Source organism: Oncorhynchus gorbuscha, linkage group LG20 (genome assembly GCF_021184085.1).
Source record: "Oncorhynchus gorbuscha isolate QuinsamMale2020 ecotype Even-year linkage group LG20, OgorEven_v1.0, whole genome shotgun sequence".
In the NCBI taxonomy this organism is placed as follows: Eukaryota; Metazoa; Chordata; class Actinopteri; order Salmoniformes; family Salmonidae; genus Oncorhynchus; species Oncorhynchus gorbuscha.
The window spans coordinates 13,381,150-13,405,386 of record NC_060192.1 but is presented as its reverse complement, the minus strand read 5'-3'; the positions used below and the strand labels follow the sequence as shown (position 1 = coordinate 13,405,386).

General features: G+C 44.0%; 1 protein-coding gene across 1 annotated transcript in view; it reads right to left on the bottom strand.

Annotated features, from left to right (window-relative positions):
* LOC124006626 (RIMS-binding protein 2-like) overlaps window positions 1-21,578 on the bottom strand; it is a 111,100-nt gene extending 89,522 nt beyond the window's left edge. Inside the window, 3 exon segments of the mRNA XM_046316677.1 lie at window positions 8,090-8,230; window positions 21,132-21,274; window positions 21,500-21,578. Of these exon segments, the coding sequence (XP_046172633.1) occupies window positions 8,090-8,230; window positions 21,132-21,274; window positions 21,500-21,578 (363 nt within the window).
* Window positions 21,579-24,237: the final 2,659 nt, after the last annotated feature.

The window sequence follows — 24,237 nt, the reverse complement described above, 5'->3', positions numbered from 1 at the left end:
AAAAAACAGATAACAAAAACACCTTACAGAACAGCGGGGGACTGTGAAGCAACACAAACATTGGCACAGACATGCATGCACAGACACACACACACACACACACAATAACACACGCACTATACATCCACATGATTTTGTACTGTAGATATGTGGTAGTGGTGGAGTAGGGGCCTGAGGGCACAGTGTGTTGTGAAATCTGTTAATGTATTGTAATGTTTTAAAATTGTATAAACTGCTTAATTTCCCTGGACCCCAGGAAGAGTAGCTGCTGCTTTGGCAGCATCTAATGGGGATCTATAATAAATACAAATACAAACTGTGATCCATACTGAGATGGGCTGTCTGTCCCCACCCTGAGCGTTGATGATTCATCATGCAGAGGCCGTAGAGAAACCAGATTTCGACATCGCATATAATGTAATAGTTCCATTTCACGCCATGCTGTTCATATAAATAATGTATTATAATTTCTGGTTTCTAGCTGTTATTTATCCCGGGAAAAGGGAAATGGTTTTGGTTGGTATATCCTGGTAAATCTCGGTAACCGGGTTCTCACCATTCAACCCTAGCGCGCACACCTCATAACTGTATATCATATTGCCCTAATCAGTGGGTGCCCACTGCTGTTACAGCCTAAAATTACTTAAACTGTCTAGTGTTTCCAGATTTCTATCATTACTTACAATATGAGTGAAATAACTTTCCTTGCAAAAAAGTATAATTAAGTATGTTAAAAAGCAACTTTTCTGTGTTGGAATGGTGTGGGCATATATCGTTCATAAAAATATGAATGTGAGGAGACCGCTCATTGGCCAGCTCATCCTCGTCTTGACAATTGATTGGTCAGGTCATCCTCCTCAGGAGTATTCTCATCGACGGGGCTGTAGTGGAGCAGGTTGAGAGATTCAAATTCCTTGGTGTCCACATCAACAACAAACTAGATTGGTCCAAACACACCAAGACAGTCGTGAAGAGGGCACGACAAAGCCCATTCCCCCTCAGGAAAACCTGGTTCAGTCTGCTTTCCACCAGACACTGGGAGAGGAATTCACCTTTCAGCAGGACAATAGCCTAACACACAACTCCAAATCTACACTGGAGATGCTTACAAAGAAAACAGTGAATGTTCCTGAGTGGCCGAGTTACAGTTTTGCTTAAATATACTTGAAAATCTAAGGCAAGACCTGTTTGCATAGGAAAGCTTGAAGAATTATGAAAAGAAAAGCAAGCCAGGCATGGAAATCTCTATGTAATACGTTTTGAATTCAGGGTGTAACACAATAAAATGTGGAATAAGTCAAGGAAATATTTGCTGAAGGCACTGTGAGCAATATGTTTGGAACATCGAATCGCATTATATATCGTATTGCCACCAAAGTATCGTGACAATATCGTATCTTGAGGTCCCTGGCAATTCCCAGCCCTAGTTGGTAGGTAGGTAGTTATATATTTAAACTGACCTTTCAATTACTTAGCCTATGTGCCAGCAATGAGCTCTCTGCTCTGCCTCCAATTTGATTATGGGTTGGCTCAGTCTGTTCAGATCTGGATCAAGTCTGCTTTGATTAATGCCGACACAAACCTTGCTGCCCAGCTGAACTCAGTGCCCTGGCTGGCTACATCAATGATGAATATAAACGCTGGATTGCTGATGCAATGTATTGGCCATTGAGATGCTTTGAAGCCACCGGTCAGTCATATTGGCACTCACCAGTAGGAGCAGTCTTCCATAGGAATAAATGGAATTCTACAGTATTTATTTATTTGTGAATTTTTACCCCTTTTTCTCGCCAATTTCGTGGTATCGAATTGTTTTAGTAGCTACTATCTCGTCTCATCGCTACAATTCCCGTACGGGCTCGTGAGAGTCGAAGGTTGAAAGTCATGCGTCCTCCGATACACAACCCAAGCAAGCCGCACTGCTTCTTAACACAGCGCGCATCCAACCCGGAAGCCAGCCGCACCAATGTGTCAGAGGAAACACCGTGCACCTGGCAACCTTGGTTAACGTGCACTGCGCCTGGCCCCGCCACAGGAGTCGCTGGTGCGTGATGAGACAAGGATATCCCTACCGGCCAAGCAAGGCCAATTGTGCGTCGCCCCACGGACCTCCCGGTCGCGGCCAGTTGCGACAGAGCCTGGGCGCGAACACAGAGTCTCTGGTGGAACAGCTGGCGCCCTTAACCACTGCGCCACCCGGGAGGCCCTTGGAATTCTACAGTTAAATTCTTCAAGGACATACAGTTCCAGTCAAGTTTGGACACACCTACTACTCATTCAAGGGTTTTTCTTTGTTTTTACTATGTTCCACATTGTAGAATAATAGTGAAGACATCAAAACAAGGAAATAACACATTTGAAATCATGTAGTAATCAAAAGTGTCAAACGAATCAAAATATAGTTTATATTTGAGATTCTTCAAAGTAGCCACCCTTTGCCTTGATGAGATCTTTGGACAATCTTGGCATTCTCTCAACAAGCTTCACCTAGATTGCTTTTCCAACATATGCTGAGCAATTGTTGGCTGCTTTTCCTTCATTCTGTGGTCCAACTCATCCCAAACCATCTCAACTGGGTTGAGGTCAGGTGATTGTGGAGGCCAGGTCACCTCATGCAGCACTCCATCACTCTCCTTCTTGGTCAAATAGACCTTACATAGCCTGGATGTGTTGTGTCATTGTCCTGTTGAAAAACAAATTATAGTCCCACTAAGTGCAAACCAGATGGGATGGCGTATCGCTGCGAATGCTGTGGTAGCCATGCTGGTTAAGTGTGCCTTGAATTCTAAATAAATCAGAGACAGCGTCACCGCCAACGCACCTCCACACCATCGCACCTCCTCCTCCATGCTTCACGGTGGGAACCACACATGCGGAGATCATCCATTCAACGACTCTGCATCTTCCAAAGACACAGCGGTTGGAGCCAAAAATGTCCAATTTGGACTCATCAGACCAAAGGACAGATTTACACCGGTCTAATGTCCATTGCTCATGTTTCTTGGCCCAAGAAAGTCTCTTTTTCTTATTGGTGTCCTTTAGTAGTGGTTTCTTTGCAGCAATTCGACCATGAAGGACTGATTCACGCAGTCTCCTCTGAACAGTTGATGCTGAGATGTGTATGTTACTTTAACTCTGTGACGCACTTATTTGGGCTAAAATTTCAGAGGCTAGTAACCAGTGGTGTAAAGTACTTATTAAGTAAAAATACTTTAAAGTACTACATAAGTCTTTTTTGGGGGTATCTGTACTTTACATTTTTGGCAACTTTTACTTCACTATATTCCTAAATAAAATAATGTACTTTTTACTCAATTTTCCAATTCACACATTTATCAAGAGAACATTACTAAACACAAATGCTCCATCAATAAATAAAAAAACAAGAAATTTGTGCCGTCTGGTTTGTTTAATATAAGGAACTTGAAATGGCTTATAATTTTCTTTTTACTTTTGATGCTAAGTACATTTTAGCAATTCCATTTGCTTTTTATACTTAAAAGTATATTGAAAACCAAATACTTTTAGACTTTTACTCAAGTAGTATTTAACTGGGTGACTTTCACTTGAGTCATTTTCTATTATGGTATCTTTACTTTTACTCAAGTTGAGTACTTTTTCCAACACTGCTGGTAACTCTAATGAACTTATCCTCTGCAGCAGAGGTAACTCTGGGTCTTCGTTTCTTGTGGCGGTCCTCATGAGAGCCAGTTTCATCTTGCGATTTATGGTTTTTGCGACTGCACTTGAAGACTCTTTCAAAGTTCTTGAAATGTTCCAGATTGTTCCAGATTGACTGACCTTCATTTTAAAATTGTATATATATTTTGTATTTTTTTAGCTCACATAATATAATTTAAAAGTATACATTAACGTGTCTGTAATAGAATAAATGTGCTAAAACAAACCTAGACATGTATAAATGCATTTATATAGCTTCCCCCCCAAAAATGTAAATGGTGGGGGAGTGCCAAGATGGAGGCAAGGTGGCTTCAACACAGCCCACCATATTAGTCATCTAATGTATATATAAATCCTTGGGCTACACCCAGAATGCATGGGACTTGTTATAGGAGTGGTGGGGCTTGGTAAATATAGTGGGGGGGGGTAAAGTAGGATCCAGACAGATTGTGCAAAGGAGGGGGTGGGGGGGGGCAAACACTCAATCCATTGCTTAATTAACCCAACATTTTATGGGTAACTAATTTATGTCACCATACTGCTACTGTGTCTCTCATTGTGGAATAGAAGAATCATGTCAGCCCTGTACATTTTTTCCTCCCTCTATGAAAACGGGGCTGTACTTTTAGCAGTCTCCTGGAGAGGATAATGGATTTATGGAGGCTGCCTGAGAGATAGAAAGAGAAACAGCTAAAAGAGGTCTGCTCTGCCTGGGTCAAATTCAATTAGGGAGGATGGAGACCTCAGCCAAAGCAGACTGTGACGAAAATCTCTTTAGGAACCCTTCGTCAAAACAATATGAATTTCCTGGGGGTGAGTTTAATGGGATCTAATAGGATTGCAATGTACTGAATTTGAATGGGATATGTTAACCCTGTGATTTTGTCTTCATGCATTTGAATAACACACATTAGTGATGCAAATTATGACCCTGACACCACACTGTCATTAGCCTTTATTGTTAATTCACCGTTGTTCCAGTGAGCGTCCACATTGTTCTTATCATGAGGACTATCATTCCAGGGGCTGTGCCCAGGGCTCGCACAGTGGAGGTGTTGCCATGGGGATGGTGTCCGGAAAGATGGCTGTCGCCTTTTAGCGGGAGCCCTCCTTAAAGACACACAGAAGGTCATTTCTCACCCAGGGTCCACTCCTGCCATGCCCTGTCCAACACAGAGGGTCGCCAGGCAACAAGCAACAGGGCTTCAGCAGCCCTCTCTGTCACGAGATACACAAAAGTATGTGGACAACCCTTCAAATTAGTGGATTCAACTATTTCAGCCACACCCATTGCTGACAGGTGTATAAAATCGAGCACACAGCTTTGCAATTTCCATAGACAAACATTGGCAGTAGATTGGCATTACTGAAGAGCTCAGTGACTTTCAAAAGGGCACCGTCATAGGATGTCACCTTTCCAACAAGTATGTTCGTCAAATATCTGCCCTGCTAGAGCTACCCGGTCAACTGTAAGTTCTGTTATTATGAAGTGGAAACATCTAGGAGCAACAACAGCTCAGCCGCGAAGTGGGAGATCACACAATCTCACAGAATGGAATCACCGAGTGCTAAAGTGTGTAAAAAATCACTAACTACCGAGTTCCAAACTGCCTCTGGAAGCAACGTCTGCACAATAACTCTTTCTCGGGAGCCATGCGCAATGCCAAGCATCGACTGGAGTTGTGTAAAGCTTACCACCATCGGACTATGGAGCAGTGGAAACATGACTGATGACTCACGCTTCACCATCTGGCAGTCTGATGGATTAATCTGGGTTTGGCGGATGCCAGGAGAATGCTACCTGCCGCAATGCATAGCACAACTGTAAAGTTTGGTGGAGGAGGAATAATGGTCTGGGGCTGTTTTCATGGTTTGGGCTAGGCCCTTTAGTTCCAGTGAAGGGAAATCTTAATGGTACAGCATACAATGACATTCTAGATGATTATGTGCTTCCAAATTTGTGGCAACAGTTTGGGGAAGGCCCTTTCCTATTTCAGCATGACAACGCCCCATGCTCAAAGCAAGGTCCATAAAGAATTGGTTTGTTGAGACTTGTGTGGAAGAACTTGACTGGCCTGCACAGAGCCCTGACCTCAACCCCATCGAGCACCTTTGGAATGAATTGGAATGCCGACTGCGAGCCTGGCCTCACTCAGTGCCCGGCCTCACAAATGCTCTTGCGGCTGAATGGAAGCAAGTCCCCTCAGTAATGTTCCAACATCTAGTGGAAAGCCTTCCCAGAAGAGTGGAGGCTGTTATAGCTGCAAAGGGAGGACCAACTCCATATAAATGACCATGATTTTGGAAAGAGATGTTTAAGCAGGTGTCCACATACTTTTGTATGTAGTGTATCACCATACTAGCAACCCAGACACTGTCACTATAACACATCCCCACACTGTTAACCCAGTCTCTGTCATAACTTAATCCCAATCTAGCAACCCAGTCAGGGTCATAACAAATCACCACAATGGCATAGATCCCAGTCACTGTCACAGTACACTACCAATCTGACAACCCAGTCACTGACATATAATATACCCAATCCGGCAACTGATTCCTAAGTGGCAAATATAACTCCTCACCTCTCTACCATGCTGGCTGATATGTGGTGAGCGTTCTGGCACTAAATGGTTACCGTGCATCACACAAGTGGGTGCCACAATGGATCAGGTGAGCCCTTACTATGTAAAAAGCTTTGATTACTTCAGTAGGTAGAAAGTTGCTATATAAATCTAATTAATATATACATGCAACTGCCAAAATAAAGAAACACTTGAGTAAATGAGGGATACAAAGTATATTGAAAGCAGCAATTAACATCCCATCATGCTTAGGGTTATTAGGATCACCATTAGCTGTTGCAAAAGCAGCAGCTACTCTTCCTGGGGTCCACACAACATGAAACCTGACATAATACAGAACATGAATAGAAAAGAACAGCTCAAGGACAGAACTACATTTTTTTAAAGGCACACGTAGCCTACATATTAATACATACACACAAACTATATAGGTCAAATAAGAGGCGTTGTGCCGTGAGATGTTGCTTTATCTGTTTTTTAAAGCCAGGTTTGCTGTTAATTTGAGATGGAACGGAGTTCCATGCAATAATAGCTCTATATAATACGGTTCGCTTTCTTGAATATGCATCCATACACATTAGGGTCAGGTATAAAACGCCCAGTTGCCCATTATTTTGGCTAACATGGCTAGAAGAATAAATATCAGTAAATCTCAATTGGAAAGAGGGGTCTCAAAAGAGGATAGGGGATTTAAAGGATGTATGTGCCAAGGCACATTGAAGGTGGTTCTGATTTGATTTGATTTGATTTGGCAGTTCATGGTGGCCCAACTCCTATTAAGCTTTTCCTTTATTTTGGCAGTTACCTGTATACAATCCAGCATGTCATAACACATAGAAAACCAGTCGCTGTCACTTTAACACATCCCCACTCTAACAACCCAGCCTCTGGTGACTCATCATCCATTACATTTCACACAGCTGGAACAGGAAAGCATTCCTCCTGCACAAGGACCATGGCGTTACGAAATGAAACGTGCACACAACAATGTGGATGTGTTAACAGGTGATACACATACACTCCAACACATACACATATGCATACAGTGCATACACAATAGTGAACCACATTAAATTACCATGAGAGCATTAAAATACTGGACAGACGTGACAGCTGATCATCAAGTCATGGATGCCAGAAAGCATTTTCCGGGATTTAGGCCTAAGCGTGTTGGCCAATGACAAGCCAATATTGTGTGTACAAGTAAGTACCCATCTCTGCCTTCTCCACCTCACATCTCCATTGGGTGAAATTGATTTGGAACAATTGAGGCTTGCAACAGCAAGCAGCCATTACGGTCTGTCAGTTTCCCTTTACCAATCTGTCCCTATCGTGCTCGTGTGCCTGTTGCCAGGGCAACGGCTTTTGCACCTTCACCCCTGGGACCAGGGTGAGCCCCAGAGGACTTCCTCCCCTTCCCCTGTTCTCCTCTGCTCTTCTCTTCACCTCCATATCTTACACACTAACCTGACTGCACAATACACAGTGGCACGACAAACCGCACAACATCTGCTATGCATGAGAGCTTGCAATAAAGACCTATTTGCCAATAAGGAACGAAACATAAACTCGCTAGTCTATACAAAAGACATACTCTGAGCACAAATATTGTGATCAAAATAAATGCAGTAAAGAGTATGATAAATCACTGCCTTGAAGGCCCAAACTGAGGGTAATCGGGATAGATGTAGACTGATCAAAAACACAGATATGGTGTAATATGCTATACTCTGGAGAATAGATGGCCCATAACAAAACACCTTTTAGTGATTGACCGCTGTCTGGGCTAGTTGTGTGGAGGAGAGGAGAAAGTTCAGACTCACCAGTGTTATGTACTGCTGTTTCTCCTGGCGAAGGGTAGACACCTCAAGCTTTAGGGCTCGGTTTCTATCCTCCAGAAGGCGAAAGAGGCTGACGTGGGATGAAAGAACTGTGGAGTGCAGGGGAGTAACCTCATGTCTCAGCTGCAAGAGAAGGAGGGAAAGATACAGTGCCTTGCGAAAGTATTCGGCCCCCTTGAACTTTGCGACCTTTGCCACATTTCAGGCTTCAAACATAAAGATATAAAACTGTATTTTTTTGTGAAGAATCAACAACAAGTGGGACACAATCATGAAGTGGAACGACATTTATTGGATATTTCAAACTTTTTTAACAAAACAAAAACTGAAAAATTGGGCGTGCAAAATTATTCAGCCCCTTTACTTTCAGTGCAGCAAACTCTCTCCAGAAGTTCAGTGAGGATCTCTGAATGATCCAATGTTGACCTAAATGACTAATGATGATAAATACAATCCACCTGTGTGTAATCAAGTCTTCGTATAAATGCACCTGCACTGTGATAGTCTCAGAGGTCCGTTAAAAGCGCAGAGAGCATCATGAAGAACAAGGAACACACCAGGCAGGTCCGAGATACTGTTGTGAAGAAGTTTAAAGCCGGATTTGGATACAAAAAGATTTCCCAAGCTTTAAACATCCCAAGGAGCACTGTGCAAGCGATAATATTGAAATGGAAGGAGTATCAGACCACTGCAAATCTACCAAGACCTGGCCGTCCCTCTAAACTTTCAGCTCATACAAGGAGAAGACTGATCAGAGATGCAGCCAAGAGGCCCATGATCACTCTGGATGAACTGCAGAGATCTACAGCTGAGGTGGGAGACTCTGTCCATAGGACAACAATCAGTCGTATATTGCACAAATCTGGCCTTTATGGAAGAGTGGCAAGAAGAAAGCCATTTCTTAAAGATATCCATAAAAAGTGTCGTTTAAAGTTTGCCACAAGCCACCTGGGAGACACACCAAACATGTGGAAGAAGGTGCTCTGGTCAGATGAAACCAAAATTGAACTTTTTGGCAACAATGCAAAACATTATGTTTGGCGTAAAAGCAACACAGCTCATCACCATGAACACACCATCCCCACTGTCAAACATGGTGGTGGCAGCATCATGGTTTGGGCCTGCTTTTCTTCAGCAGGGACAGGGAAGATGGTTAAAATTGATGGGAAGATGGATGGAGCCAAATACAGGACCATTCTGGAAGAAAACCTGATGGAGTCTGCAAAAGACATGAGACTGGGACGGAGATTTTTCTTCCAACAAGACAATGATCCAAAACATAAAGCAAAATCTACAATGGAATGGTTCAAAAATAAACATATCCAGGTGTTAGAATGGCCAAGTCAAAGTCCAGACCTGAATCCAATCGAGAATCTGTGGAAAGAACTGAAAACTGCTGTTCACAAATGCTCTCCATCCAACCTCACTGAGCTCGAGCTGTTTTGCAAGGAGGAATGGGAAAAAATGTCAGTCTCTCGATGTGCAAAACTGATAGAGACATACCCCAAGAGACTTACAGCTGTAATCGCAGCAAAAGGTGGCGCTACAAAGTATTAACTTAAGGGGGCTGAATTATTTTTTTATTTAATTTTTCAGTTTTTGTTTTGTTAAAAAAGTTTGAAATATCCAATAAATGTCGATCCACTTCATGATTGTGTCCCACTTGTTGTTGATTCTTCACAAAAAAAATACAGTTTTATATCTTTATGTTTGAAGCCTGAAATGTGGCAAAAGGTCGCAAAGTTCAAGGGGGCCGAATACTTTCGCAAGGCACTGTATACGCTAGCCAGCTGTCTTATCCTGAATCTCCATGCAGGCTTTTGAAAGAGGAAACTGAATAGGCTTGGGTCTGGTCAGTATTTGAATGGGAGACAACCTGGGGGAAAAAAACAGGGTGGGGGTGTTCTAGATTTAGAGGGCCACTAATACAGAGTGACAAACTCCATCTGGTCTAAGGAGACCCCATTGCCCAAGAGCAAAGGGTGCCATCCCTTAAACCAAGGACATAATCCATGCCATACCCCAAATGGACATTTTTAGCATCCCCCAGTGCTACAGTGCATATTATTTCTGTAAGACAACTGTACAGGAAGACATAGGAGATGAGATGATTTCATAATTGCCAGTCTCACATGATGACATGTGTTCCCAGGCATAGGTCCTCCCCAGGAACTGCCATACAGCAGGGAGGGGATAGGGTTGTGGCTGTGGCTGCATGGAACTAGGGATCCAGGGCAGTTTGACGGGACAGCTGACTCAAGGGAACACTAATGCTGCCTCTGTCCCTGTCTGCTGAAATTAGCCACGCTCCAGTGGACACGTCTCCCCCATGACTGTCTAAACACTCCATCCCCTCAGGGTGTGTGTGTGTGTGTGTGTGTGTGTGTGTGTGTGTGTGTGTGTGTGTGTGTGTGTGTGTGTGTGTGTGTGTGTGTGTGTGTGTGTGTGTGTGTGTGTGTGTGTGTGTGTGTGTGTGTGTGTGTGTGTGTGTGTGTGTGTGTGTGTTAATGGTAGTTGATGAGCAAACAGATATATCCCTCAGACCCGTTCACCCCACACAGCTCTGTGGAAGGAAAAATGGAGACGGCCGGCCGGTGCCGAAATGACATCCAGGCCTCTCACAAAGCATTATGGGGGAATGATATAGGGCTGAAAGTTGGTCAGCTGCAGTTTGAAATTCCTAGTGAGGTGTAGTGCTCCTGTTGAGCCCCTAAGCGAGGCACTTAGCCGGCTCAGGCACTCCAATATCTAGAGATATAAAAAGCAACGTATCCACCTAGACAAAAGCAACCTGTAGAGCACTACTTTGAAAGCCTCCCTGTACGATGTAATGGCTCTGTCTTCCTGTTCTGTTTCATGCCCACTCTTCTGTGATACATCTTTCTCTTTGAAATGTTTAATGACCATAGTGTATAATGAGAAAAATGTGTCTGAAAGACAAGCTTGTCAGAATATCCATTTAGTCTCCCTAAAAGCTTTTCAGATAAATATCTTTGGTCCCTCAGTGACCTCTGATCAGAAGGTCTTCCAACCACATGAACCAAGTCACGAAAACACCAAGAGCCAAGACCACAGGTGTGTGTTTTATTTGGGCTATTTGTTATATAATTCCTAGGATATGAATGTGTTTTGGATCTTAAACTGAACCATCCAAGGGAGGATTTCCTAATCCTGACATACACACACGCTGCTGTGCAAATCACTAACACTTACCATTGGAAGACTGTTTGTCAACCATCCAGCTGGTACCCACACACAACAGCCCCTCTGACAGATAGACCAACAGACACAACACCAACCAGGAAGCCAGCCAGACAAACCTGTGGATAAGCCAACCAGCTCATATAGCAGAAGAGTGGCAGATGGACACATTCGCGAGACATCTGATTCACAAACCATTAAGACCAGAGAGAGGGTCGTTCCATGTCTTTTCAGCAAGCCATGACACCCCCAATCTCAGATTGTTCTGAAATTGTTTCTGTAGTTATAAACAAAGAAGATTAGCATTCAAGCAACATTATTTTGTTGCAATGTATTTGATCTCTGAGAAATTAAGCTAATTGACTGCACTGAAATTAGCCACTTTAAATGATAGGATTCAAATATTTAATAAATATAGTACATAACATCTGATTTGGACTCCCAAAATTCTAACAATGAGTAAGATATAAGGATTCCAAAGAAAGCCACCCACGGACCCAATTCTGTCGCCCCCTGCCTCGAACTCAGGCCCTGTGTGTAGATAACTGACCATCTCTGCCCATTCATCGCCATGTACCCGTTGTTGTTGTCTTAGCTGTTTACCCATTGTTGTCTCACCAGTTGTTGTCTTAGCTCTCCCAATCAACACCTGTGATTGCTTTATGCCTCTTTCTACTGTCCATATACCTTGTAAACTGTTAGGGTAGCTCTCATTGTTTTATTTTACTGCTGAGCCCCTAGTCCCGCTCAACATGCCTCAGATAGCCCCCTTGTCCCACTCCCCACACATGCGGAGACCACACCTAGCTTAACTGGTGCCTCCAGAGATGCAACCTCTCTCATCATCACACAATCCCTAGATTTACCCCCACTGTACTAGGACCCTACCATACCCTTGTCTGTACACTATGCCCTGAATCTATCCTATAAGAGCCCAGAAATCTTTAATTCTATGTTCCCAAAGCACTAAACAATCAGTTCATATAGCCTTTAGCCATACCCTCATCCTACTCCTCCTCTGTTCCTCTGATGATGTAGAGGTTAACCCAGGCCCTGTGTGTCCCCAGGCGCTCTCATTTGTTGACTTCTGCAACCGTAAAAGCCTTGGGTTCATACATGTTAACATCATGTATCGCAACATTTGCTTTACTGCTTTAGCACACTCCACAAACCCTGATATCCTAGCTGTGCCTGAATCCTGGCCTAGGAAGGCCACCAAAATGTCTGATATTTCCATCCCCAATTACAACATTTTCCGTCAAGACAGAACTGCTAAAGGGGGCGGAATTGCAATCTACTGTAGAGATTGCCTGCAGAGTTCTGTCATACTATCCAGGTCGATGCCCAAACAGTTCGAGCTTCTACTTTTAAAGATCCATCTCTCCAGAAATAAGTCCCTCACAATTTCCGCTTGTTATAGACCCCCCTCAGCTCCCAGCTGTGCCCCCCATCTATCGTCAGAGTTCGTACTGCTAGGTGACCTAAATTGGCATATGCTTAACACCCCGGACGTACTAAAATCTAAACTAGATGCACTCATCTCACACAAATTATCAAGGAACCTACTAGGTACAACCCCAAATCCGTAAACATGGGCACCCTCATAGATATCATCCTGACCAACTTGCCCTCTAAATACACCTCTGCTGTTTTCAACCAAGATCTCAGCGATCACTGCCTCATTGACTGCCTCCGTGGTCAAACGGCCAACCCTCATCACTATCAAACGCTCCCTAAAACACTTCTGCGAGCAGGCCTTTCTAATCAACCTGGCCCGGTTACCCTGGAAGGATATTGACCTCATCCCATCAGTAGAGGATGCCTGGTTATTCTTCAAAAGTGCATTCCTCACAATCTTAAATAAGCATGCCCCTTTCAAAAAATGTAGAACAAAGAACAGATATAGCCCTTGGTTCACTCCAGATTTGACATCCCTTGAACAGCACAAAAACACCCTGTGGCGTTCTGCACTAGCATCGAATAGTTCCCGCGATATGCAACCTTTCAGGGAAGTCAGGGACCAATACACACAGTCAGTTAGGAAAGCAAAGCTTTTTCAAACAGAAATTTGCATCCTGCAGCGCTAATCCCAAAAAGTTTTGGGACACCGTAAAGTCCATGGAGAATAAGAGTACCTCCTCCCAGCTGCCCACTGCACTGAGACTTGGAAACACTGTCACCACTGATAAATACCCGATAATCAAGAATTTCAATAAGCATTTCTCTACGGCTGGCTACCCCAAACCCGGCCAATAGCTCTGCACCCCCCCGAAGCAACTGGCCCAAGCCCTCCCCCCCGCTTCTCCTTCACCCAAACCAGACAGCTGATGTTCTGAAAGAGCTGCAAAATCTGGATCCCTACAAATCAGCTGGGCTAGACAATCTGGAACCTCTCTTCCTAAAATTATCCACCGCCATTGTTGCAACCCCTATTACTAGTCTGTTCAAACTCTCTTTCGTATTGTCTGAGATTCCTAAAGATTGGAAAGCGGCAGCGGTCATCCCCCTCTTCAAAGGGGGAGATACTCTAGAACCAAACTGTTGCAGACCTATATCCATCCTGCTCTTGCCCTGCCTTTCTAAAGTCTTTGACAGCCAAGTGAACAAACAGATCACCAACCATTTCGAATCCCACCTTACCTTCTCCACTATGCAATCTGGTTCCCATGCTGATCACGGGTGCACCTCAGCAACACTCAAGGTCCTAAACAATATCATCACCGCCATCGATAAAAGACAGTACTGTGCAGCCATCTTCATCGACCTGGCCAAGGTTTTCGACTCTGTCAATCACTGTATTCTTATCGGCAGACTCAACAGCCTTGGTTTCTCTAATGACTGCCTCGCCTGGTTCATTAACTACTCCTCAGACAGAGTTCAGTGTGTCAAATGGGAAGGCCTGTTGTCCGGACCTCTGGCCGTCTCTCTGGGGCTGCCACAGGGTTCAATTCTTGGGCCGACTCTTCTCTGTATATATCAATGACATCGCACTTCTTTGATCCACCTCTACACAAACGACACCATTCTGTATACATCTGGCCCTTCTTCGGACACTGTGTTAACAAACCTCCAAACAATCTTCAACGCCATACAACACTCCGTCAGTGGCCTCCAATTGCTCTTAAATGCTAGTAAAATTAAATGCATGCTCTTCAACCGATAGCTGCCCGCACCTGCCCGCCCGACTAGCATCACTACTCTGGACGGTTCTGAATATGTGGACATCTATATATACCTAGGTGTCTGGCTAGACTGTAAACTCTCCTTCCAGACTCACATTAAGCATCTCCAATCCAAAGTTAAATCTAGAATCGACTTCCTATTTCGCAACAAAGCATCCTTCACTCATACTGCCAAACATACCCTCGTAAAACTGACTATCTTACCGATCCTTGACTTCAGCGATGTTATTTCAAAATAGCCTCCAACACTCTACTCAGCAAATTGGATTCAGTCTATCACAGTGACATCCATTTTGTCACCAAAGCCCCATATACTACCCACCACTGCAACCTGAATGCTCTTGTTGGCTGGTCCTCGCTACATATTCGTCACCAAACCCACTGGCTCCAGATCATCTATAAGTCTTTGCTAGGCAAAGCTCTGCCTTATCTCAGCTCACTGGTCACCATAGCAACACCCATCCATAGCACGCACTCCAGCAGGTATATTTCACTGGTCATCCCCAAAGCTAACACTTCTTTGGCCGCCTTTCTTTCCAGTTCTCTGCTGCCAATGACTGGACTAATTGCAAAAATCACTGAAGTTAGAGACATATCTCCCTCACTAACTTTAAGCGTCAGCTGTCAGAGCAGCTTACCGATCTCTGCAGCTGTGCACAGTTCATCTGTAAATAGCCCATCCAACCAACTACATACCTCATCCCCATATTTGTTTTTCTGCTCTTTTCCAAACCAGTATTTCTACTTGCACATCCTCATCCGCAACTATATCACTCCAGTGTTATTTGCTAAATTGTAATTACTTCGCCACTATGGCCTATTTATTGCCTTACCTCCTTACTTAATTTGCACACACTGTATACAGATTTTGTCTATTGTGTTATTGACTTGTTTGTTTATCCCATGTGTAACTCTGTGTTGTTGTTTTTGTCGCACTGCTTTGCTTTATCTTGGCCAGGTCGCAGTTGTAAATGAGAACTTCTTCTCGACTGGCCTACCTGGTTAAATAAAGGTGAAATAAAAATAAAATAGTTTTTCCCCTGTTCAGAGAAATTAGTAATTGAAGTTGTTATGTTTAGGTCACATCCTACATCCTGATATGACCAGATTCTGACCAAAGATGGTGCTGTTCCTGCTATTAGGTGTGATTTTGTTTACCCCCCCCCCCACCCCAAATGTTATAGGGATAGTTCACCCAAATTACAAAGTTATATATTGATTTCCTTACCTTGTAAGCAGTCTATGGACAAGGTACCACAGCACCCCATGCTTTGATTTTGTTTACCTGGACACTGTTTCAAATGTATGTCTATATAAGTATGTTCACGCTTCATATCCAAATCATCTCAGGTAACATACACAATACATTTTTAGATACTTTGAACATTAAGTGTAACAATGCAAATATAGGTACCATTAACTTGCATTGGATTTGTGCCACAAATGCTAAAAAAAGTTTGAAGCAGTGGACAACAAAACCAAAGCAAAACCAAAGTTGCTATCGAACCTTGTCCATAGACTGCATACAGGGCAAGGAAACCAATATGTCATACACCCAATCAGAAAACCAGCCAGCCAGGCTGGAAGAAACAGGCTTCAAGACCATTCAGATAGCCAGATATTCTAACCATGATTTTTAGCTCGCAGTGAATGTAGCCAGATGCTTCGACACAACGCCAGGCAGCCATTCTACCACTAGCCCAACTACTTCTACCACTAGCCCAACTACTTCAGTGAGATAACTAGTCTACCAATTAGCCAAAATATAATTGGAAGTCCCAACATCCCTATGAGAAGCTAGACGGCTGAACTATTCTATCCATCACGCAGAGGCTGATTTTGGAGGAACTACAGTGCTATCAAGGCATTCATGAGTCTGATTGTGTCCCAAACGGCACCCTATTCCCAATATTGCACTACTTTTGACCAGAGCCCAAGTAGTGCAGTATATCTGGATAAGTGTACCATTTGGGACATAGCCTGTGATGGTTGTAATGAAGTGAAACCCAGCGAAACCTCAGCGCAGATGGACTGGAATGGAGTGAGTTGGAAAAAACCTGAGGTCTGTTAGCCGCAACATCCAATGTGCTAAATGTCAACCTCAATAACGCCACCTTTAGCACCCACTGTGACCTTGACACACTACTATACTAACACAGCCTGTGGGGGCGTTCTCTCTCTCACTCTCTCTCCATTTCTTATCTTGTGAAAGCAATACCAACTAGTCACATGCTACCACACACAGATATTCACTCTGAGTCATCACACACTCGCTCACTCAATGGCTTCGTCGACAAACATTATATGTTTACCTGGTCAAATCTGCTCAGGTATATTCAACTCTGCTTTACCGACCCAGTTCCACCCATCCTACCTCCCTAGGCATGAGGAAGCCTCACCCAGCCTATACTCTTCCCACTCCCTCCACAGCCCATGCCAAGTCCTGCTGGCACCAGCCTACCCAGTTAAATGGCATATGGCACTGGCAAACCCCACACTGCCTTGCCCTGCCATGGCTAGCTCCATTTAGCCCTAGACAGAAGCACAAAAGCCTGCACGGTCCTACAGACTAACATGTTTAGACCCATGCATGTAGCCTAGCCAAGCTCTCCACAGGCCTTCCCAGCTCCATGGAGCCATGGTCCTGTCTAATGTAGCTACTCAGCCTGGCCCAGCCTAGGCTAGAGTGTTTCCGCTGCAGTCCCAGCCATAGCAGTTTTCATAACAGCAGAGTAGAGCTGAGGAGGGGCTCACAGCAGACACGTCGCTCTCTCGGCAACACAGAAGTATCGCCCACGCAAACAAGTCAATGGGCAACCGTGTACAAATCACAAACACACACGTAAGCGTGCTAGCACACACACACCTGGTTAGTCATGATATATTCCTCTTCAGTGGATTGAAGAGGGAAGTCACGGATAACATCTGGTTTATGATGCAAGTGCAACTATGTACATAGTCAATGAACACTGGTCACTTGAATAATGTTTACATACTGTTTTACCCAGTTTATATGTATATACAGTATTCTAGTCAAGGCTAATCCTATATAACTACTGCTGCACAGAATTTTTCTAACCATATACTGGCCATACTGTCTTCACACTCCATTATAAACACTACATGACCAAAAGTATGTGGACACCTGCTTGTCGAACATCTCATTCCAAAATCATGGGCATTAATATGGAGTTGGTTCCCCCTTTGCTGCTATAACAGCCTACACAATTTCTGGGAAGGCTTTCCACTAGATGTTGGAACATTGCTGGAAGAGCATTAGTGAGGTCGGGCCCTGATGTTGGGCGATTAGGCCTGGCTCTCAGTCCGCGTTCCAATTCATCTCAAAGGTGTTCGATAGGGTTGAGATCAGGGCTCTGTGCAGGTCAGTCGAGTTCTTCCACACCAATCTCGACAAACAATTTCTGTATGGACCTCGCTTTGTTCACGGAGGCATTGTCATGCTGAAACAGGAAAGGGCCATCTTCCCCAAACTGTGGCCACAAAGTTAGAAGCACCGAACTTTCTAGAATTTCATTGTATGTTGTAGCGTTAAGATTTCCCTTCATTGGAACTAAGGGGCCTAGCTCGAATGATGAAAAATGGCCCCAGACCATTATTCCTCCTCCAAACTTTTTTTATTGTTGTATTTTACCCCCTTTTTCTCCCTAATTTCATGACATCCAATTGCGATCTTGTCTCATAGCTGCTCGGGAGAGACTAAGATCAAGTCATGCATCCCCCTAAATATGACCCACCAAACCACGGTTCTTAACACCCGCCCACTTAACCCAAAAAAGCCAGCAGCACCAATGTGTCTGAGGAAACACCGTTCGACTGACAACTGCTAGAGCGCGATGAGCCAAGTAAACGCTGGGTCAATTGTATGCTGCCTTATGGGACACAACCTGGGATCAAACCCGGGTCTGTAGTGATGCCTCAAGAACTGCGATGCAGTGCCTTAGACCTCTGCACCACTCTGGAGGCCTCCACCAAACTTTACAGTTGGCACTATGCATTCAGGCAGGTAGCGTTCTTCTGGCATCTGCCAAACCCAGATTCATCCGTCGGACTGCCAGATGGTGAAGCGTGATTCATCACTCGAGAGAAAGCATTTCCACTGCTTCAGAGTCCAATGACAGCAAGCTTTACACCGCTCCAGCCGACACTTGGCATTGCGCATGGTGATTTTAGGCTTGTGTGTGGCTGCTCAGCCATGGAAACCCATTTGATGAAGCTCCCTACGAACAGTTCTTGTGCCGACATTGCTTCCAGAGGAAGTTTGGAACTCGGTAGTGAGTGTTGCAACTGACGACAGACGATTTTTACGCGCAAGGCGCTTCTGCACTCGACGGTCCCATTCTGTGTGCCTGTGTGCCCTACCACTTCGCGGCTGAGCCGTTGTTGCTCCTAGACGTTTCCACTTCACAATAGCAGCACTTACAGTTGACCGGGGCAGAAATTTGACTAGCTGACTTGTTGGAAAGGTGGCATCCTATAACGGTGCCACGTTGAAAGTCACTGAGCTCTTCAGTACCATTCTACTGCCAATGGTTGTTTATGGAGATTGCATGGCTGTGTGTTAAATTTTATACACCTGTCAGCAACGGGTGTGGCTGAAATAGCCGAATCCCCTAATTTGAAGGGGTGTCCACATATTTATTTGTGTGCAGTGTACATACTGTATATATTTATATTCCGGACTCTGACATTACCCGTGCTGATATTTCTTAGTTCATTTATTTTTCAGAGTTTTGTGTATTGTTTTGTACTGTTATGTATAAATGCACTGTTGGCGTTAGAAACATAAGGATTTCGCTGTGCCTGCGATAAAATCTGCAAAATATGTGACCAATACATTTTGATTCTGATTTGTGTGTGTGTGTGTGTTTAGTGTAACCAAGCATGTATAGGCCTATGCTTTTTCAGAAATGTGTATGCTGCATTTTGCTAAGGAATATGGCAATAACAATTCCCGCTGAGACAGTGGCACAACACTAGTGGTGCAGAGGGTAAAAAAGCTCCATACCTCAAAGGCAGTTCCCCCTTTGTGTCAAAACGACTGTATCCTCCCTCTCATCACCGGCTGGCAGGGCTGACACCCCAGTGGTGTGTGTGTGTGCCTACGAGTGTGTGCAGCGTGAGCGTTCCGCAGGCTTAATGGTTGGTCCAGTCTGCAGCTTGTAGCCGAATGGAGAGCCAAAAGACAGACAGTGAGAGAGCCTCTCAGCCCTCTCAGAGGAAAACTCAAGCAACAACACACCCTCCGAGAGTCAGATACACATTAGTGCTCTCTAACACACACACCATTTCTGTCACTTGCTTGTGTTCCCGCTCTCTCTCGCGCTCTCTCCTGCTTAGTAGCTCTCTCAGGTTCTCTACCACGACACTCACCATCTCCCTCCCTCACCTACTCTACTTCTCCATCTCTCTCTCTCGCTCCCTTCCCTTTCTCACAGATGCACGCACATGCTCAGTGCAGTCCACATCCCTCCTCTTCATCCCAGTCACAAGAATTCACAGACACAAACCCACTGAAGTGTGTGAGCATTCATATCATTGGCCTGTGTAAATGATTGCATCATGGATGAGCGTTTCCTTTACACGCATCTCTCCTACCTGCAGCCGTCCCTGAGCAGCCCTCACACCCGTCTCGCTCTCACCATCTCTCTCTCTCTTTCTAAAACAGAGAAATGCATGACCTGAGCCCACTGCGTCAATGGATTCCTCCCCTGGTACACGTAACCTTGCTCAATGCTCCTTTTTCAATCCTCTTAGCCATGATTCATCATCCTTTCTCCCCTCCCATTCAAACACTGACATACATCCCTCACTTTTTAATCTTGATTCCTTTATGCATTTATTTTCTTAACTGCTACGTAACCTCTAAAAGACACTTATACTAAGGTACTGGAGGACAAGGACCAATGGAAAAAACCAAAACCCCCAGGACAGACCAATCAAAACTAACTGTCACATTGACAGACCAATAAGCATCAGTGCCCTCTCAGCCCTCCCCAATCCCAGATCATACCTCTAAAAGCAGTGGTGTTTTTAGGGAAAATAACAGCTGCAGGTATTGGTTAGCAGATCTCTATGTACAGGGATGGAGAGGGAGAGGAAAAAACTCAATCTCCTCCATTATGTTGCCTAGCAACACCAACTGCTTTGAGTGTACACACTATCTCCCTCTCTCGCTCTTTCTCTCTGTCCTTAGATACAGTTCTTTATAAGCCAATTGGTTTTCAGGCACAATGCAAAACCTAGGTGGGATTGGACAGCCAAAATCCAACCACTCCCTTCAAAATGTAAATTAGTCTGAGGAAGCAAGGTGCCATTTGACAAGACATTCTGGCCACACCCACTAAAGATGCTAATAACACGTCAACATGGATTTCACCTTTTTCTTCCTCTGATTGGTGAATCCAGACACTTGCTTTTTATCATAGAGTCATTGGTGTTTTCAGAGAACTATGCTGTCCTCTCCTGGACACATTGACAATTGATTTATAGTACAACATATGAACAGATGGACCTTTAACAAGGATATGCATACAATTTGGGTTATACAGAAAAGGTAACATAAAAGATCAAGCAAGCAAGGTCAGAAGGCCAAAAATGAGCTCACGTGTGTGGAACCTTACCTTCCCTTGGACCTGCAGGTGATGGGAGTTCCTGGCAGCGATGATTGACAGCTGTCTCTGGATCCACAGCAGCTCTGAGTGAGACTGTCTCAGAAGCTCCTCAATGTCACTTGACCTGTGACCTCGCATGATGTCCTGGCAGTCTGGCGCACACCCACATCGTCAATCACAAAGAGACAGAGATGGATGCTGTAAAAAAAAAAAAAACACGCACGCACAGACAGACACACTACAACTTCAGACTTTGTGTACTTAAAAACATACTCATGCTCACACATATGCACACTGTGCTCACATTACAAACACAATACGGCTTCATCCTCAAGCCTTTCACCTCCCTGTAACACAGATACCTGTCCATAGTTTACCAGTGCTGCTGCCATGCATCCAGAGCTCCCTGGCTATCCCCACAACAGGCCGCTTCTGCTGCTCGCTGCGCCCACTCATTGACTGACTGACTGACTGACTGACTGACTGACTGTGTATGCGTGTGTGTGTGTACAGAGACAGAGGGATTATTAATGTGTTCTCCAGTCCGTTACATAAGAGGGAGCAGGGGGATTATTGTATCACAGCACTACAATGACAGGAGGAACGCTGGAGCCAGGTCAGCTTTTATCAGCCACAACTAAATCTTCCTCTCCATACCTCTGCTCTGCACCTGTCCTCCTCCTTCCATCCACTCACTGTCATTAGCCATCACAAACACAATTGTATGGTGACTGATGGGGTTAAGGGGGTTAAATAAGCAATTAGGCCCGAGGGAGTGTGGTATATTTAAGCAATAAGACATGAGGTGTGGTATATTGCCAATATACTGCAGAGTGCCTGGACACAGCCCTTAGCCGTGTTGTATTGGCCATATACCACAAACCCCAGAGGTGTCTTACTGCTATTATATACTGGTTACCAACGTAATTAGAGCAGTAAAAATACATGTTTTGTTATACCCATGGTATACGGTCTGATATACCATGGCTTTCAACCAATCAGCATTCAGGGCTTGAACCATCCGGTTTATAATGACCATTAATTACGTTGGTATATAATAATAGCAATAAGGCAGCTTGGGGGGGTTGTGGTATGTGGGCAATTTACCACGGCTCAGGGTTGTATACCACACCTCCTCGTGCCTTATTGCTTAAGTATACCATGGCTAAGGGTTGTTCTTAGGCACAACTCTAATACTGCTTAGATCCCGGGGAGAGTTATACAGATTAGGCTACAAAAACCCCAGGAAACATGATGATATGGAATATTCTCACGCAGGTTTTATATAATCAGTACTCAGATGCTCCTTGGCTTAATCTCAAAATAATGGTTTATTTTATTGTTGATAATAGACTAAGGTTCTCTACAATAGCTGTTCGAAATGTAATTTATCTGCCTAAATGCTAAAGTACTGTATGTATTGTGGTCAGCACCTTTATTCCCACTACCACAAGGACAACACTATATGGCAACATGGTGTCACAATTTCTGAGAATTTTAATTCCAGGTCCTAACTTCGATTGATTGCACAGATAACACTGAAATACTGCTCTTATTCATACACATTCACATCCTCAGACGTTACCATTAACTTTTTTTTCTCTCCAGCTGCTGGGGTTTCTTACAGCAGGGCTTTAACCTACCTGGTGAAAAAGCAAACATCAGTCTATGCATTCACCCCATTAGTCATTTAGAACATTTACATGTTCTAATTTCTCACTGAATAATGACATTCTATCATTTGACTCTTTAGCCTAGAATTAGTTTCCAATATTTTGTGGCTTTAAAAAAGGTGCCTTAGAGGAGAGCTGTCCTGTTATCCCAAACCAAAGCAGACTGCCTTCCCTTTAAACCTTGAACCTGCACGCACGCACACACACACTGCACACTCGTGCATGCACGCAAACACACATACTCTGCCAAATTCATACACACCTCACAGCTTCTTAGACTCATCTTGGAGAGCTTTTGTATTGCTGCAGGGAGAAGAAGAAACCGAGAGCTCTGGGTTGTTTTCAAACGGCAGGAAATTAAATGCGTACCTCATTACATTTCAAATTAGTCCCCATGTTATGCCTGCTGAACACGACCATGGTCTATTGTTGTAGGCATGAGAAATGAATGTCCCCACAGCAACCCACCCCTTGCCCCCTCACAACCCACCAATTAGCACTTGTGTTGTTATTTATAGGCAGGATTTTCACAAAATAGAAAAAACAATGATACCTACCCCTGAGTCATGTACATTTTGATTCTAAATTTAGATAATAAGAATGGAAAAGCAATGGGGCGGCAGTGTAGCCTAGTGGTTAGAGCGTTGGACTAGTAACCGGAAGGTTGCGAGTTCAAACCCCCGAGCTGACAAGGTACAAATCTGTCGTTCTGCCCCTGAACAGGCAGTTAACCCACTGTTCCCAGGCAGTCATTGAAAATAAGAATATGTTCTTAACTGACTTGCCTGGTTAAATAAAAGTAAAATTTAAAAAAATATTTAAAAAAAATATAAAAAAAGGATGTTCATACACCACATATACAAAAGCAGTTTGGAAGTCAGTAGTGAGTTTTGCAATTGAGGACATACGATTTTTACATGCTTCAGAAATTGGTGCTCCGGTTCTGTAAGTTCCCTTCACCCCTTCAAATTAGTAGATTTGTCTATTTCAGCCACACCATTTGAATTTTTTTATTTTATTTTACCTTTATTTAACTAGGCAAGTCGGTTAAGAACAAATTCTTATTTTCAATGACGACCTAGGAACAGTGGGTTAACTGCCTGTACAGGGGCAGAACAACAGATTTGTACCTTGTTAGCTCGTGGATTTGAACTTGCAACCTTTCGGTTACTCGTCCAATGCTCTAACCACGAGGCTACCCTGCCGCTGACAGGAGTATAAAATCGAGCACAATGCCATGCAATCTCCATAGACAAACATTGGCACTAGAATGTCTTTACTGAAGAGCTCAGTGAGTTTCAACGTGGCACCGTCATAGGATGCCACCGGTACAACAAGTCATTTCGTCAAATTTGTGCCCTGCTAGAGCTGCCCCGGTTAACTGTAAGTGTTGTTATTGTGAAGTGGAAATGTCTAGGTGCAACAACGGCTCAGCCACAAAC